This window comes from Erithacus rubecula, assembly GCF_903797595.1.
Source record: "Erithacus rubecula genome assembly, chromosome: 11".
Lineage (NCBI taxonomy): Eukaryota > Metazoa > Chordata > Aves > Passeriformes > Muscicapidae > Erithacus > Erithacus rubecula.
In genome coordinates this window covers 23,815,813-23,833,801 of record NC_136663.1, presented here as the reverse complement: position 1 = coordinate 23,833,801, position 17,989 = coordinate 23,815,813, and the positions used below count along the sequence as shown (strand labels likewise).

At 39.7% G+C, this 17,989-nt stretch overlaps 2 protein-coding genes across 3 annotated transcripts in view; one reads left to right on the top strand and one right to left on the bottom strand.

Moving 5' to 3' along the window:
* Positions 1-17,989, bottom strand: part of MRPS22 (mitochondrial ribosomal protein S22) — a 403,791-nt gene that overhangs the window by 345,550 nt on the left and 40,252 nt on the right. The window lies entirely within an intron of this gene.
* Positions 1-17,989, top strand: part of RBP2 (retinol binding protein 2) — a 56,616-nt gene that overhangs the window by 34,290 nt on the left and 4,337 nt on the right. Inside the window, exons 2-3 of the mRNA XM_079315428.1 lie at positions 14,314-14,399; positions 16,866-17,044. Of these exons, the coding sequence (XP_079171554.1) occupies positions 14,327-14,399; positions 16,866-17,044 (252 nt within the window). The 5' untranslated portion in view covers positions 14,314-14,326. The remainder of the gene's footprint in view (positions 1-14,313; positions 14,400-16,865; positions 17,045-17,989) is intronic.

Here is a 17,989-nt window from a genome sequence, read left to right as displayed (position 1 = left end):
GCTTCACTTAAATACTGAATCCACTGAAGCCAGTGAGAATGTTACCATTAGCTCTGGTAGAGTAGCTCTATAGTGGAAATGTTCCATCAAAAATAAAAATCCGATTTCTCAAAATAAGCAAATTTATGGATCAATTCTTTGGAAAAACAATGCTAACAAAAGCATGGCTAAGGGGCAATTATTTTCCAAATGTTTTAGCCAATATCTGCCAATGCATTTTGTTTCTTGTTCTGGAGAAACTAAGATCATAGCTAGAAACTATCTAGAACTGTGCACACACACACAGAAGATGAAAGCAGCATTGCTTTGTACAGTATCATTTGCAGACTTTTTTTGCCCATCATAGTCCCATGTTTTTGTGCAGACTGAGTGTAGAAAAGCCTTGGCCTGGCAGTTGAAATCACAACACTATTAAACGTTATTGGGGGGAATAATACTGCCAGATTTTCAGTCCATCAACACACTGAATAAAATGAGCACCACAAGGTCATACCAAATTCAAAAAGGTGAAAATTCACAAAGCTTTAGCATGTAACCCAGAATTGCAGGTGTCTCCTGTAACAGCTGTTAGCAGCCATTTTCAGAGACTCATTGGGGAAATCACCATGTCAGAGCCTGCTCTGAAATGGGAACATCCCTTCTCTGCCCTGAAATGGGAACATCCCTTTCCCTACTCTGATATGGGAACATCCCTTCTCTGCCCTGAAATGGGAACATCCCTTTCCTTACTCTGATATGGGAACATCCCTTTCCCTGCTCTGAAATGGGAGCATCCCTTTCCCTGCTCTGACATGGGAACATTCCTTTCCCTGTTCTGATATGGGAACATTTCTTTCCTTACTCTGAAATGGGAACATTCCTTTCCCTGCCCTGAAATGGGAACATCCCTTTCCCTGCTCTGAAATGGGAACATCCCTTTCCTTACTCTGAAATGGGAACATCCCTTTCCTTACTCTGAAATGGGAACATCCCTTTCCCTGCTCTGAAATGAGAACATCCCTTTCCTTACTCTGGAATGGGAACATCCCTTTCCTTACTCTGGAATGGGAACATCCCTTCTCTGCGAAATGGGAACATCCCTTTCCCTGCTCTGAAATGGGAACATCCCTTTCCCTGCTCTGCTGCAGCTCCTGTGCTCAGCCCTGCTTTTTCCTTCCCCAGTTACTCAGTGCTGACTGAGACATTTTAGAGATGCAAATGGAGCAAATGCTGCCATCCTCTCCTAACCAGAGGCTGCCTTAAAAAATGCCCTGTTATTAATCCTGTTTAGGGAAGCTGGGAGGCTGATCCAACATGGAATCATGGACTCATGGAATCACAGACTCAGAATGGCCTGGATTGGAAGGGATCACAGATCCTGCAGTTCCAGCCTGCCGTGGACAGGGATGCAGCATGGGAAAAAGGAGGCTCAGAAACAGCCATTGTAAAGTCTGAAGTCAGCACAGCAGGGATGATAAACTTTCTGAACTATGGTACTTCAATGGTACTGTATCATGTGAGTGTAGCACCAGATGTGCTGTAACAGACATCTAATCCAATTTCTACAGTTCTGAGGTTTGCTTTACTTCAGAAAGTACCCAGAAGATATTACCCATGAAGACTTAAGCATCCCCATGTGATAAACAGGTGAATAACACTCCCAGTCCATGTAAATTCCTGTGCTACCATTGCAACAGCTGTGGATGATACCACTCAGAATCACAGACATGCAATGAAATTATTGACCTTACCTTCCCCCATAATTTTTTTTCTTGGCAATACTTATGGCTGAGGAAGTCTCTGGGAAATACACTTGAAGCTGCTTTTCTCTCCTGGGAGTGTGTTAGCCAGCTAGCTGTGTGTCTATAGATAAATGGATATGCCCACAGACAGACCACCAGCCCATGGGGATTGAGTTTTCTGGTACTTGGAGTGGGACAGGTCAAAAGTGGTTGCAATTAAATAAGATAGAAAGGTTGTAGGAGAGGTAGAGGGTAAGAAACCTGTGGATATTGGGCTAAAATACTGCCTTGCTTAAGGGAAATGGCAAATACTTGCCTATTTAAAATGCAATTTATCATCTTCCACAAGGAGTTGCCAAATTTCAGTGCATCAATCATTTGTTTTTCTTGAAAGATTATTGGACACAGAAACTCTTTTCCTTCAAATTTCTAATTATTGATTTCATAACCATGGACAACCTGCAGGTATCTTTTCACTACTTGCCCTCTAGGAGAGCAAGAGAACAAACAAGTAACTGTAACAAAGTGATGGCTCACACCACTATCCCCAGATAAACTAGGCAAAAACTTGGATAAAATCCCTTTTTTTTTTTAATGGTTCAATACTGACTGAGACCTTTTTTTGAAATGTAGTTTTCCTTCAATAGAACTTGGCAGTTCATAACCCTTAATTCACCAGCTGTCTTCTAATTTTTGCCTGCAGCTTTCTCCAGTCTTGTGTAACATCCACAAACTCTTTTTGCAGAAGGTTGTAAGTGGATCAATTAACATCTAGCTAAGTAAATCCAATTGTTAAAAGCTATTATTATTGTAATCAAACAGACAGCTTTTCCCCTTTGGGTCATTTGGTAGAAGGGCAAATTTAGCACCATACTAATAACTAATGGCTTATCAAGCAGAAGCAATGTAACCTGCTGCTAATTATGGAGGACAGGCAAGCTCACAAAGCACTTCCACAGCTCATGGATGGAAAATACAGAAACTTCAGGAATGTTTAACTTTGAATAGATTTGCTTCAAATCACTCAATTGATTGTCATTATAATTGTAACCTCTTGTCTCACTGCAGCAACCCTTTTCCTTGGAAAAGGAAATTATGTTCATTCCTTGCTTCCACAATGATGCTTTCCAATTAATGTGTGTAAAATTAACCCCACTCTGTCCATCAACCTTTAACAACTGTTATCATGAAATGTAACTTAAAACTTTCTCCAGATAATAGATGCTCACTGAATGTATAGCATTCAACAATTGTCAAACATCTGCCTCCCTATTTCATAACTACTTAGTAACCAAGATCTTCATGGGGAATTCATACCCAGATTTGCTTGCTATTCAGAACTCAAACTTCATATTGGTTTCCTTGATCTTCAACAGAATTTCAGCCATGGTTTGCCAATATCCACTCTGAATTTCTACAGAACTACAATTCCTTCAGATAATGGACATTCTGCATTTCATTAGGGAAGACCAGTGCCTACAGAAGCAGTGTGATTGGAAAATGTAAACAAAACAGGCTTTTCCCATTGTTGAGAAAACACTTTTTACTTGAACCTGCAACCTACAGGTACATTATATTGTAATTCCTCCCACCAGCCATTTCCTGTTTTGTCCATGTCACTCAGGTTTTCTTTACCCCTTCCAGTGTATGAACTTGGCTGTTCTCATCTCTTACAATCCAAGCCATGGAAACCAGAATTGAAAGAAGAGTTGGGGTTACAGTCTACATTTATGCAACAGTTCTGTGAAGGACAGGGAGGAGTTCTTGGTCTGATCTGTGTCGCAGTTTTATTGTAAAATAAAGGTGGGCTGAATGGCAAACCCCCATGGGACTGAGCCCTGGAGCACAGCAGAGCCCCATTGTGGTGTGGGTGATGTGCTCCCCTGGGGACATCCTCTTCCATCAATGTCTGTCATCTGCTTGGCTCTACTCTATGAAACTTGACAGTAAAAAAAAAAAACCATAAGTTCACCATTGCAACATTAAGAAAATTTCCTAGTATGTATCATTTTATATTGTATTCTCTTTTGGACAGCCTCTTCTGTAATCACAGAACAGGTTCCCAGCTATTCATCCTTTCATCCTCTACCAGCAGCACATTACTCTTGGATTATTACCTGGGTGGTACCACTATTTCTATTTTAAGAAGTTTTTTTTCACCTCAAAGCAAATGTTTGTTTAAGTAATTTGCTCCTGTCTAGCAAAAGTGCACACAAAAGTAGAGTCCCTTCAGTCCCAGTACCTGGCATTTCATTACCTGGGCAAGCACTTTATAATAATAGCTAACAATAATAATAATCCACACTGAACACTTAAGCAAAATGGCATTTCAGTTCTTCACCAAACCCTTCAATAACACTGCCTGACAATTAAGTTTCTGCCCCACAGAGGCAAATAAAATTCCCTCTTTCAATGGCAGCATTCTTTTTAAAGGAAGGAGGAAAGAAGGAAAGAAAACAGTCCGTGGTTATTGACTCTACAATTACTTACATAACAAGAGACCATTGCAGCTGTCAAGGCAACAGTGCAGAGGAGCAGAGGTGAAACACAAGGAGTGATGAGGATTTTATGCAAAACTGAACTGAAATGTGAAGTTAAGCAGAAAAGTTCCTCTCCATCCTGATGTTCGCACTGAATTTTTCTCTTGTGTGAGTCAGTGGATGAAGGAAAGTGTTTATAGTGCAGTGCAGTCCCCATTATGATTTGGTGAGGCTTAGAACCAGAAAAGGGGAGAGCTCCCTGGGATTGAGCATTCATCAGGTGCAACAGCACTCACAATAGCTCCTTGCTCCCCTCCTCTAATTTGAAATCAGCATGATTTCAGTTATATTTTATTATCAAGGCACTGATGCTTGCCATCCATAACCATTCCAATTTCCAGCACTTCTCTCCAGGTGGGCATGCCAAGGGCAGGCAGAGGAGTCAGCGCAGCTCAACAGAACTTCTGTGAAATGACTGTGTGATCTTCCACTCATTCTGTCACAAAACATGTTGATGCTTGATGCTGCCATTTCCAAGGTTATTTTTGTAGAGGAAAAGGGGAGGAAAGTGCCATTTTATGTGTGTTACAGCAGCACAGAAAGGACTTAGACACAGCACTGAGCAGCTCCTCCACATACCCAGCTTTGGGTACAGCAATGTGGTGCAGTCTCTCCATTGCCACAGTGATGCCAGTGCTCATCAGAGACACTTAATTACTCAGGACAATCCTTAAGGGCAGCATATTATCTAAAGTAGCCCTAGCTGGAGAGCCAAGCCATCACTACTTCATTTCAACACATCAGAATTTCATTATTTCAGCTATAAACACAGATAGTGTCTCAGCTCCTCTTTGGAACTGGTAATAAATTCCAACTCTGAAAGAATTACTTGGGCGTTTCAGACCTATTACACCTCGAGAAGCTGCCAAAAGCACAGAGCAGCCTTTCCCAAAGCCCTGCAGCAGCAACACCCACCTCAGACGTGGGGGCTGACAGGAGCCAGACAAACAAGAGCTGCACTCGAGGCTTCACACTCCAAAATGATGCAGACACTGATGAGTCATCCCCCGTCAAGCCAACAAAAAAAGAAGTAGCACATCAGAGTTCTCTGGCAAAATAACCTGTGGACAGCCTGGTTCCATCTCCTTAAGGATTAAAAAAACCCAATAGAAACTTTCCTTGCCACATTTTGTGCAATTGAACACGAGGAAAATGGCAACCAAACACAGATGCAGAACTATTTCTTTCAATAATAAACAAAAATGTAATCCTTTGTAATGTATTTTTCTCTCATAGCAAGTCCTCCTTGTAGACATTTGAATTATCACATTACACAAAATTCCATTTCTGGTTCCACCTCTCAGCATGGAAGCATCTCTTTTTTATTGTCCATCCAAGTGAATTTTAGAAATCAAAGAAACAAGGAGGTACTTAAACTGCTGAAAGTCACTCAGAAACCTTACAAGGTGCTTAACTTGGAGTTAAAATTAACAGTTAAAATACCTAATTTGTTTGAACACCCTATTTTTAAAAGATTATTTTCCCCTCTCCAGCCACAAAAATGCTTTGAAAATCTGATTAGTGTCACACAGTCCTTCTCACTGCAGCTTTTATAACTTCAGGGGCATCTAGGTACCTTCTCAGTCACAGATTCCCCTGGAGTGATTGGTTTTCAGCACCCATTAGGCACTAAAAATCTGAAAAGAGAATGCCCAAATCCTAGTGAAGGTAAATGTAGAATACACCTCAGATAATAATATTGCTCTTCTTTAAAGCCCCCCCCCCCTGCACAATGAAAAGGAAAAATGGGCCCACAACAGCAAAATCATTAATAACAAAGCAAGGACTGCTTTCAGTCACAGAGCTGACCAATGGCTCATTGCAGTTCATCTCTGAAGCATCAAACATCAAGACACTGGATAATGAGAGAAAAAATAAATGTACTAGGTATGCACAGAAAAGGGCCCTTTTTGTATGAGGTATGTCTTTGTGAAGTCAGGCTCTTCGTGCACCCACTGCAAATTTTTGTGGAGTGCATTTTGTTTTTTTCTGCAGCAGGTGCATTCCACCAATAATTGTTGATGAAAGAGCTGGGCAGAACAAGATTTTTCCTTTTTTCATATTCCCTTTTTTTATAGTGTAAGCACTCCTTAATTTTAGAAAATTCATTTTTTTAAAGATGTGCCATGGGTCATTTTGGTGCTTATTTGCTTATGATTTTGTCATTTCACAATGAAAGAACTTGTTGACATAGAACTTTTTAACTTATTTTTTATCTTTTGACAAGACAACAAAACTACCTATAATTTTGCCAAGGATTTCAAAAGTAGACATTTCCATATTTCAGGTAAATTAATTAACTTCCATCTTAAGATTAATGCAAGTATGTTTCCCTGTTGTATTTAAGTATCTGAATTCAACCTACTGTCTGCATTGCAAATGCCCTTGGATGGGTTTCTGCAAGGGACTGAGATCTCTGCCTTGATATGGGAGCTATTAAAGCACAAAGCTATCACTGACAGGGAGAAAAAAAGTGATGTTGATGTGCTGAGGAGATAAAAGGGAGATTAGCCAGCAGCTGCTGGGTCAGACACTAATGAAAATGTATTAATGGGGGGAAAAGGAACAGTCTTGGGCTGCTTCTGATAAATCTAAACTTCCAATTAGGGGCTCAGCCTGGTGAGTGTGTGTAATAGCCACCGGGGAAAGGCTGTGATGATGATGTGATGTCTCCTTTGAAACTCCAGCTGCACCTGACTGCCACACAGCAAAAGAACCTCGAGTTGTGAGTGAAGGATGTGTGGGGCAGGGGTGGCAGCTCAGCCTGGGAAGGCCAGAAGCATATCCCAAGGGCTGGCAGTGTCCCAGCTCAATGCTCAAGGGCTCCCAGCCCTTCCAGACACTTTGTCACTATCCCTCCCACAACTGTTTGAATCCTCAGCACTGCTGCCTGAAGATGTAGCTGCAGCAGTCAGCAGGAGGAAAAGGAATCATTGTTTCACCTCATGCTGAATATTGTTCTAACAGTCATTTTTCTACCTTAAATGCCCCATGGTTTCCATCTCCTGGTAGCAGAGATAATTCATGCAGCTCTTGCGCCAGAAGTTCTCCCCATCTTTCAGCTGGTAATGGAGCACAATACCCTGATAACCAAGATCCTCTTTTCCCTGACAGGATTGTCTTTTTCCAGCAGCAAAGGCCATGATAAACATCATTCTAGCAGATTTATAGCTTACTTAAACGACTTTGCTTTATGTTTGGCAAGTTAGAACAAACTGCACAGTTATCTCTATTTTCACAAGTAACACATTTCATTTCAGCACAGGGCTTTGTTTTCCCACTGTCATGAAGGGAGACTCCTCCTGAGGAGTCTGATGGTGCTGGAGAAATTCTTGCCAGCCCAAACTCCTTTTTGGGTTGTTGTTGCAGAGTGTCATTGGCTGTTATTGCAGAAGTCAAGCTGACACTTCACTTGTGCTGCTCCACACTCCTGTGTCCGTGTTTGTAAACAGAAGACAATTGGATCCATATTGGGTTTTGCTCTGATCAAAACTCAGAACACCTGGAAATTTCCATAAAATCATGTTAGAGCCAAGAAACTGCAGTAACTATAACTTCAAATACAGTCTAAAAGGGGCAGGTGGGAAAAACCTCTAGAGACCAGAGGGGATATTTTCATTTTGCTCTAAACAGCAAAGAATTTTAGCAAGACAGAGATAAACATGGCTGTTCTGCTTTATCCATCCAGATTCCTTAAGTGGCTTTTGGAAATATTCTGGGAAAGTTGTTTTCCTTCCTTCCTTCCTTCCTTCCTTCCTTCCTTCCTTCCTTCCTTCCTTCCTTCCTTCCTTCCTTCCTTCCTTCCTTCCTTCCTTCCTTCCTTCCTTCCATTTAGGTCTCAGGTTTTCCAATTTCAATCATTTTTCTATTTTTCTTTACTCTTCTAGTGAAATACAGCCTGCTATTCTTCTATAATGTATATATAGATATAGGTACAGGTTAATCTCTGTCTGAATATATGAATTTTCATCTAAAATAGAATTTAAGAAACTTTATTTTCTCTTTTATCTTCTTCTGTATTAAATGCACTTGTTACTTTTTACTGAAAAGTGAAATTACCACATTTATCAATGCATCCAGTAATTGACACCACGTGGCACCAGTGCTGTTTAGAACCAATCCTGTCATGTGTCTGGGAGAAATCTTAACTTCAGCAATGTGTCCTGGATTATCTTGCTTGGCCCATCTCCAAAAATTGATTGATTATGCACATGCCTTAGGAGCCAGCTTGCAGTGTCATGTGTGCTGCATTTTAACAACACTGAGAGGATGAACTCATTGAGCTACAGCAGACAATACTGGGATTTTTCCACTTAGATTTTCATCCTTAGTGCTATTTCTATCAAACAATCTCCAGCTTAGAGCCAGGAATTCACCAAAAGATCAGACAGATATCTAAATGCCACTGCTGCTAAACAAATTATTCTCCAGTGTTCCAGGATGCCTTGGAGAGTTATACACTGGTTCATTCCTCAAACAGGGTGTGGTGGAACCAGAGCCTTTCCCACAGGAGGGATGCTGCTGTGGAGCTGGAGATGCAGACAGAAGAGAATTAACTGTACAGTGCTGTGAGAGGAGTGAATTCATGAGATTTACTGCACAGAGCATCCCTTAATCAAGAGCAAATAATGACTTGACATTCTAAGGGAGATGAAGCAGCCCAGGATCAGTTACCCTAATTTGCTGTTGGCTTTCTAAGATGGGATTTTGTTTCTATCTGAAGCAATAGAAGTGATTTATGGCAAAAAAAAAAACCCAAAAAAACAAAACAAAAAAAACCAGTCAGGAAGTAGGTACATCACCTATCCAGAAATTTTCCTGGAATGGGAAATACCAGCTGCTGTGCACTGATAGCATCACAGAGAAGGAAAACAGGCTGGGTGTTAGTGTGGATTTCCATCAATAGCTCCAAGCCCTCTGGGCTGTTAAGTCCTTGAGGTTATCACAGGAACAGTTCTAACCTTTTTCTGAATGCCACAATGAACCCAAATTTGTGCACTACCTGTAGTGGCTGGAACAACTTTTCATTGGGATTCTAGAAGAGGAAGCAAAATCTCTCTATCATTGAATTCTATCACAAGCTATGTGGAAACTTGAGGTCTAAGACATCTGAAAGTATCTCTACAAAGTGTTATTCAGATGAGGTAAAGAGGATTGTTTCTGTCTGAGGAAACTGATTCTTCCAAATGTTCTTCTAATGGATGAGACCCTGCATTAAAATGGCATTTCAGCTTTTATGGTCAGGCATGAACAAGCCAAAGGAGATACATATTTTCTTAGCTAAATTGTGCTTGTCATGGAAGTATCAAAGAAAAAACCTCAGACTTCTTCCTATTGATTCTTTTAATTGACAATCCATCCATCAGTATTCTAGTTCAATGTCTAAGTAATACAACCTTTACCTGATAAAGATAAGAAGTGGCAGTTGCAATTACAAAACTTTGCTACAGAATAAATACAATTAAGTTACAGATTACAGTTGCAGATATTAATGCACAGCTCATGCAGGGAATTCAGGCTGGAGTTGGCCCAGAAGGAAGCAGCAGCAGCTTCAGTGGAGAGCAGAAGGAGCTCTGCTCACTGCTGGCTCTGCCACTGGCTTCTTCCATGACCTTGGCCAAACCATGCTGTCTCCTCAGTTTTTCTGATTTCACAAAGGCTGATGATTTTATCTGCTTCCTCAAAGCCTGAATAAAGAGCTTTGAATAAGTGCTCTGGAGAACTAATAAATTAATAAATTCTGTTTTCCCCATTTGTTTTGAAAAGCAAGGTCGGTGAGTTTTATCCACTGGCTAATAGTTCTCTAGAGAATAATGTTTCATAATGTAAGCCACCATAATAAAAATTAGTTCTCAAGACAGCAGAGTCCAATGGACTATATTTTTAATGTTCTCAAACTCAGTAACACCATCACAAGTGACATTATGAACACTCTAAAAGCTCAGCTGAAGTCCTTAGTTAAGAGAGGAGGGAGAGTTTTGATGAATAATGTGTGTAACATCTACATCCAACTCCATCAGCAAAATCAGATGGAGTAAGAGAGATGGAAATGACTGAAAAAAGACAAAACCTCAATGGCTGAAAACCAATTATTTTATTTCTAACAGTGATTTAAAGCATATTTTGTGCATCTTTGCTGAAGTTGAAAGTAAACACAAAATGTGCTGAACTGGCATAGCTGTGAGCTGTGTGTGCCTTTGTGTACACTGTTGCCTTTTTCCCAACATGGAAATGCAACTGAGATAATTTTAGTAAGGAGGTAATAAATAAGTAGGGATATAAATTAGTAAGGAGGTAATAAAAAGATGTCTTTAATGAAGGCCTTCAGGAGCAGTTATGGACAGATGTCTATAAAAGCCCACCCCCAATGGGATGAGTACATTTTTGTAGGTTTTAGGAAATTAGGAAATTTAGAACAGCCAAGAGTTGTCCCAGGAAGAGCCAAGACAGCACTGGAACCTTATATCTCCTGGGCCTTGGAGCTCTGGAATTTGTCTTGTCTTTCTGCTTAAGAAAATCCCATGGAAAAGTACTGGGAAAACCAGTCACTAATACAGGGAAACTAAAACTAAAACTGGTCACTAATACAATAGGTGACAGAGTCATAATCGTGTGTGTGAAGGATGCAGAGACTATAGAAAAGAAAAAAGGCAAAACCCAAACCAGCATCAACACCCTCATCCTCCCAGTGAGACAGCACCACTTTTGGCAGCAGCAGCCACCACTGAACACATTGCAAGAAGTTCATTTTCTAAAACAATAAAAATAAACCTAGTGCTAACAAGTTAAAAATAATAATAGGTGTCTGTGACTGTGCTGCTTCTGTCTGAATCCTTCAGAGGGATTCAGCTGCTAAGAACAGTTTGCCATATTCCCATGTTAAAAAACAACCAAATAACTACAGGCAAAAATCCCAGCTGTCAAGCATGAGGAGTGTAGGGGGGAGCACCAGGCATTTCTCTCCTGTGTCATATCTGCACACTGGATAATTTAAAAGGAAAATTAAACGAGGCAAGGACAGGGTGGGAAGCATGTTAGCATCTCTTCAAAAGTTTACAGGGGAAAATTCCATTTGACTGGCCTCCTGTACTTTATGGAGAGCTCTGACAGTGCTTTGCAGAACTTCTCCAAGGGGAATGCACTTGCAGCTCTTCTAGACAGCAAGAAAGGCTGAACACTGTCCACCTGCCCAGGTAGAATTTCCCTCTGGGCAGGTCTCAGACACAATGCGAGGAACTGCTGGAAGCTGCATCCATGGCTGCTGACTCTTCCACACAAACTTGGGTGTTTTCCATGAGATCTTTTCTTTTCAAACAGCCTCTAATCAATCCTGACTCATGGGAATGAGGCAAGCAATGCCATCTTTGCTTCTTCACACACAAAACTGGAAAAGTTACTTAGGCTTTTAGCAGAGGTCAGTTGATTTTTTGCTTTATTTCCAAGGCCTCAATATTCAGCCATAAATCTTAGCTCTGTGTTAAAAAAAAAAAAAAAAAAAAAAAAAAAAAAAAAAAGAGATACAGTTTCTCATTTTTAGCAAGTGTTTTTGCAAGAAAAGGATGCTGAGAACAAAACAACCATGACAATTTGGAGAGGGCAGCTTATTTTCATTTCTCCAAATGTAGACTTCTTCCATGGGGAGGAAAGACTGTTTTCCCCTTTTGAAAGTTTGTCTCCATGTATGCAGTAAATAAACAATAAATACAGAGCACAAACAATAATTTCTAAGATTTCAGATGTCAATTTGATAGGTCAAAATTTTAAAACTTTGTTGAGAGGCAGGTCAGTGTAAATGGCAAGGCAGACCTGAACTCTCCAGCCAGGCCATTCAAGCCATGGTGTGAGCAGGACACCCTGTGCTGTGTCCTGGCACCCTGAGATTTAGGCAGGAATTTGACTGTGCTAGAGGTTTTACTGTCTCTCAGCAAATCTCAGGTATTGATTGATAAACTGAATATTGTCTCTGTGGACCTTAGCACAACACTCTTTAAAAGCTCATGAAGTATCACAGAACTCTGTCAAGTCAATATTCCATGTTTTATTAATTCCCTACTTAGCCAGTTCTCTGATTGGTTAAATGTAGTGTCTGTAAACCTGCAAGTTGTTTTTTAGCTGAAAAGGTTCAAAATGCTGACTTAGATTGATGGATAAACAAATGCTTAGAAACATATATTGGAGAAAAAATGTAAAAATTAATAAGGGATGAACATAAAACACTGTGGGGAAAACTGTGCAAATGTATGTCTGTGCTGCTAACTAGTTATGATATTTTATGCTAAGGATGTATTTGTGTCATAATTAATTCTCTCAGAATGTGTCTAGCTCTGCATATCTGCAGCAATGGAACCTTCTGTTACTCTATTAGTTGTTAATGGACATTAATTGCTGATGGTCTAATGATACAGCTTCAGTCTCTTCCTCACCTCACCAAAATAAATGTTACACAGGAAATAAACTGCATCAGAGCTGAAATCAGCATCTAAAACATCCCACCTTGAGCTTCTAGCACATGCTCTGCTTCTGGGAGGTGATTGTAGACATTCAACCTGATGCATTCTTATTTTTACAGGACTTTTTGTATGTACATAAAATATGCAAATAGAAATAGTGTATTATTGACATTGGTGCAACACAGAGGCTAAGAAAACTCACAAAGACGTGCAAAATCAAACTATTGCATAGTTTGCAGTGCCAGGACATTTCCTGGGGCATTCCCACAGGAATTCCCAGCTCTGCCTGTCTGGCACTGAGCTCCCCCTGCCTTTGCCTGGTGCCCCTCTCAGAACCCTCTTTATGGCTCCCACAGCTCAGGAAACTTCTCCTTGCCTGAAATTAGCTCCTTAAATTGAGGCATTTTAAGAACTCAACTCCCAGAAACCCTCAACTTTCCTTAGGTTTGTTTTGAGGTTTTTAAAATCCCTGTACAAATTTTCAGCATTTGTGGAATTTTGTGTTAAATTTTACGAAGTGAAGGCATAGAAGAGAAATCATAAAGCCAGTAACTCTTCCCTATACTTATTTCTGAGTTAAAGATCTAGACCTTAACATCTTTTTCTAGCATTTTTAAAATAATACTCCCATTAAATAAAAAAAAAGGGAGAGGAAGGCAAGGAGTCAAGAAGTTTTTGACTTTTTGTCACTTCAATTGTTGTTTCTGTAGAGTTATCTGTAAGTTCTCTTGACTGATTAAAGCCACATAGCATAAAACCTTTTCTTAAATTAATTTGCTTTTAATTCTTTCTTTAAATTCCAATGAAGTCTGGCTGCTCATTCTCCATTCTGTCACATTCTGAATGTGCTCACCTGCACAATTGAAATCCGTGTTTTTATCCTCAACCATGTATAAAATAGCTTTCCAATGCAAACTGACATGTGAGCAATTAAGAAATCATTTTCAGAGAAGGATTGATACTAATTTTACATTTGCTAAACTTGCTCTTAAACCAACAAAAATATGGAAGTGTAGTTGGTATAGGTACAACTATTGGTATATGGCAGATATATTAGAAATCAAACCAAACCAAAAATATTCTGAACAGGAATATTCTCTAACACTTGTTTCACATTCAAGACTTTCATAAGCTTTAAATGGGAGTTCTAGATGAGACTTTGTAGGGAAAAGTGACACGTGGAAAGGAGCTAAAACACAATTCACCTTGGACACTTTAAGTGGGTGGTACAACTTGCCACGGTGTTCATTGTATTTCAAAGGTATCCCATAATAGCCAGCAGTTCTTTACAAAGGTCACTGTAAAATCATATCCTGCATTACTCCATATTTCTGGAAGTGTTCCTTGTTATATAAAATCATATCCTGCATTACTCCATATTTCTGGAAATGCTCCTTGTCTGCCAGCTGTTCAATGACCTTTGCCAGTGAAAGCAAAGTTTCCAGGGCTATCACTCTGCCCCTTCACCTGCATTATCTGCAAGACCATAAAGCTGAGTGGCAGGAGAGATATGGGCAGGTTTATAAACCCCTCTGTGAGCAGGGGCTGCCTCCAGCCCCTCCTGCTGAGCTGAAGTTGGATTGGAAAGTTGGAGTTGGAGTTGGCTCTCGCCACCATGCCAGCCGACTACAATGGGACCTGGGAGATGGTGACCAATGAAAACTTTGAAGGCTACATGGTTGCTTTAGGTAAAGGAAGAAATGTTAATTACAGCAAGAGGAAATGGTTTGATTCTAAGTCAAATCCTTCTGAAAATTAATGAGCTTTTTCTGTAATGTACATTGTGGCATGAGGGTTTCTGGCAATCACATTACGAATCGAGTAATTGCTCTTAAAATTGCAATGATCTAAATATATAAAGGAAATGAAGACTGTAGCCAAAGATATTTTTCTTTATTTAGATAAATGAAAAGATAGATACAGGTGGGAAAAAACCAATAACCAAACCAACAGGTTTCTAGATCTAGAAGCTCTTTTTTACTCCTGGTATATTCTTACTGTAACTGTGGAACCACAATGTGGTTAAAGAGGAATAAAATATTCTATAGCACAAAAGTAACAACAATGCCATCATTTAATTAGTGCTTTGAACTAGTTATGATACAGACATGAAAAATTTTATGCTTTAACTTATTTTCTACTCGTTTTACCAAAGAATCTTTATCCTAATTGATTGATCTGTTCAGATTGAAATAGAAGAAATACATAAATACATGAAAAGAAACTCTCATCATTATTAATCATCAACTGAAAGCAGTTGCAATTTTCCCAAAGCTTTAACTCTCCTAAGAAAGGCAAGTTTCACTATTTATAGTTTTTAGCTTTTGCATTTGTGGAAAAAAACCTCAATAACTTCAGGGACATCTATAAATAACATGCACATACACCTGTGAGGGACAAAAAGGGAGAGTGCTTGAAAATGAGAATGATTAGCACAATGTCTTGGATTTCAGAAGAAAGATACACATTAATTGAAGTGATTCTTGTGCATATGTGCATATATAAACTGTAAGTTATATATATACTGTCAGTTATAGTAATTTAAAACTGCCAGTGAATAAGAAAAAACCCAACACCAAAACCACTGCAGAATGCAAATGCTGTAGGTGATGCTCAGAAAGAAATGGCAGGGAAAGGGTGAAAAGATATTCTTGTTCTCTTTTTCTCACCATTTCACTTTTTGTTGATATTTTAAGTATTAATGTGCTCAGAATCAAAGCACACTGAGGTTTTGAGTTTTTTTTTTTTAATTTATCTCTCCTTTTAATTAATGCATACACATTTCTATACTTTAATTTAAGATTAGTTTTGCCCTTTAAGTCAGAAAGTTTGATTTTATCATAAACATGTTACAAATTATTTGAATCTACTATAATAGAACTACATATCATTTTTAGTGCTTATATTGTTCAAAATGCAGTTATGAAAAACCATGCTTTAATAAAACCTCCCTGATTTTTCTCCAGGAGCTACAAGACCAATATATTAGTCAGAAATAGCATTTCTTTAGAGGTCTAGACATTTTTTCCCTCAGAGAGAACTAAATTTTATGTTGCCTGGCTATAAATCAGCCCTGGAGATACCTTTAATCCACCACAGCAGATAAAATATCCCCAAGAAGCCTTGAATATAAATACTGAACAAGATCATTATTCCCCACGTTTAAAAGTCACATTTTTTTTCCAAGCCTATCCTCTCACTCAATTCCATTAGTGCTTCCCAAGTAGGATAATGAATCCAGCAGGAGACAAAGGGCTCCATTAGCAAGTGGCATTGCTGAGCTGGCAGTGATGAACACCCACCAAAGGATGGCCAGCACACCATACCCATCTCTCCTGCACAAGCAGGGGAGGGGATTCCAGTTGCATCCAGCACCATAAGATTCCCTGGTCACAAATATTTGCTGCAGGTGGTGATGAGGGTGTTAAGGAGATCAGTACTGCAGAAAATGCTCCCAGAATATTAAACAGAAACTGTCAAATGCTCTACATGGATACTTCTCTGACTTCTGACTTTGAATTTGTCTCCTTTTGAACTGCAATTTATTTGTTCTTCTGCTAAGGAGCAATAATGGATTTTTCAGGATTTTATTTGATTGCTTCTTTTTTCATTAATATAGTTTTCATTCTTTTAAGCTAATTAATCAGCTCCCACAGACTATAGGTTCATCATGAAAGTATCATGCCCAGGTCCTCTTGATTGCATGCTCATTCTCCTTGATTACATACCCATTCTAACGGGCTAAACCTCTGATAAGGAATATTATCCTGAGATCCTTCTTTAGTGTTGCCAAAAAGGCACAGTCAGACTGAATAGTCCCTCTTGTTTCAATTATAACAAAAAATCTGGTGATTTAACACACCAGCATCTACTCACTCCTGGTTGTATGTTGTATGGTCACAACATTCTCATGGATATCCTGTTAATAAATAAATTTATTATCAGTGGAAGATCCTCAAGTTGACTTGTAAACACAAGATGATTTTTATTTGAAATTATCATTTTTCTCTGAAAAATGTCACAGGTAAAAACACAATTTGTGAAACTATGTTTCGCTTACTTGATTTTCTTTAATGTGTACATATAAATTCTGTGGGGCTTTATTTTTCTTAGCCAATACAGGAATTTTCACTCTCTTTTCTGTTTTTTGGCAGGTATTGATTTTGCAACTCGTAAGATTGCAAAACACTTGAAACAAACAAAGGAGATTGTACAAAATGGAGACAATTTTAAAACCAGAACACTCAGTAGTTTGAGAAACTATGATCTGGATTACACTGTGGGAGTGGAGTTTGAAGAGCAAACCAAAGGACTGGATAACAGAGTGGTGAAGGTAAAAACCTGGAACCTGGGATCTGTTTATTCCACAGCTCCTGGAGCCAGCAGGCCCAAAAAATCAGCTGGATGTGTTCAGTGAAACCCCAAAGTTTTGCAGACATCAGAGGAGTTTTATAAAGCAGTAATTTGCATCCTGAGACAGTTTTCTTTCCTGCTACAAGAGTAATTAGAAATGCAAATCAGGATGGCAACATGAGGACAATCATTAATTAGGTTTTTCTGGTGGGGGATTTTCCCAGCTTTTCCAGCACACCTTATGTATCTAGGAAGTAGAAAAATTGTATTTTTACCTCTGCATCCTTAAGGAAACTTTCCTCTGCATTAATGAAACAGTGGGTTCATCCTGTGAATTTAGGACTGCATCAAAGTAACTTCTTATTTTGGGATGGCTGGGCTTGCACTGCTCAGTCTCGGCTGGGCAGTTTAACATTGGACATTGTTAAAAATAAACCTGCACTCAGCTTTTGTAGGGAGCTTTGGGAAGGGGTAAGAATGAAATGTGAGCCACAGCTGGGAGTGGTTGAGGTGGCAGGACAGAGGGAAGGAGCCCCAGCAGTGCCCTGGGGAAAACTGGAGTAACCTGAGCTCAGAAGTGGCCCAGTTGTGGCCATCTGTTCAGCCACCTTCCAGGGAGATTGCTGGGCAAACCTGGGCTGAGGGCTGTGCTGCAGCCCCTGCCCCACCTACTGTGGCAGAGACAGGGATTGAACAAGCTCTCCAGAGGAGCCAGGGGGAAAGAACACACACGAGCACTGGCTCACCTCCTGAACTCAGTCATGTGTCTGCATCAATACTGCCTCTGCTTTGTGTCTTCTATTGTTTTGGCAATTGCCACAGGAAAAGTGATAGCATAAAGGACAAGTTTACATGTGAGCTCGTCATCCTTCACTGGAGGGGCACAAATTTAACAGAAGATGTGGTTTGTTCACCATGGATCACT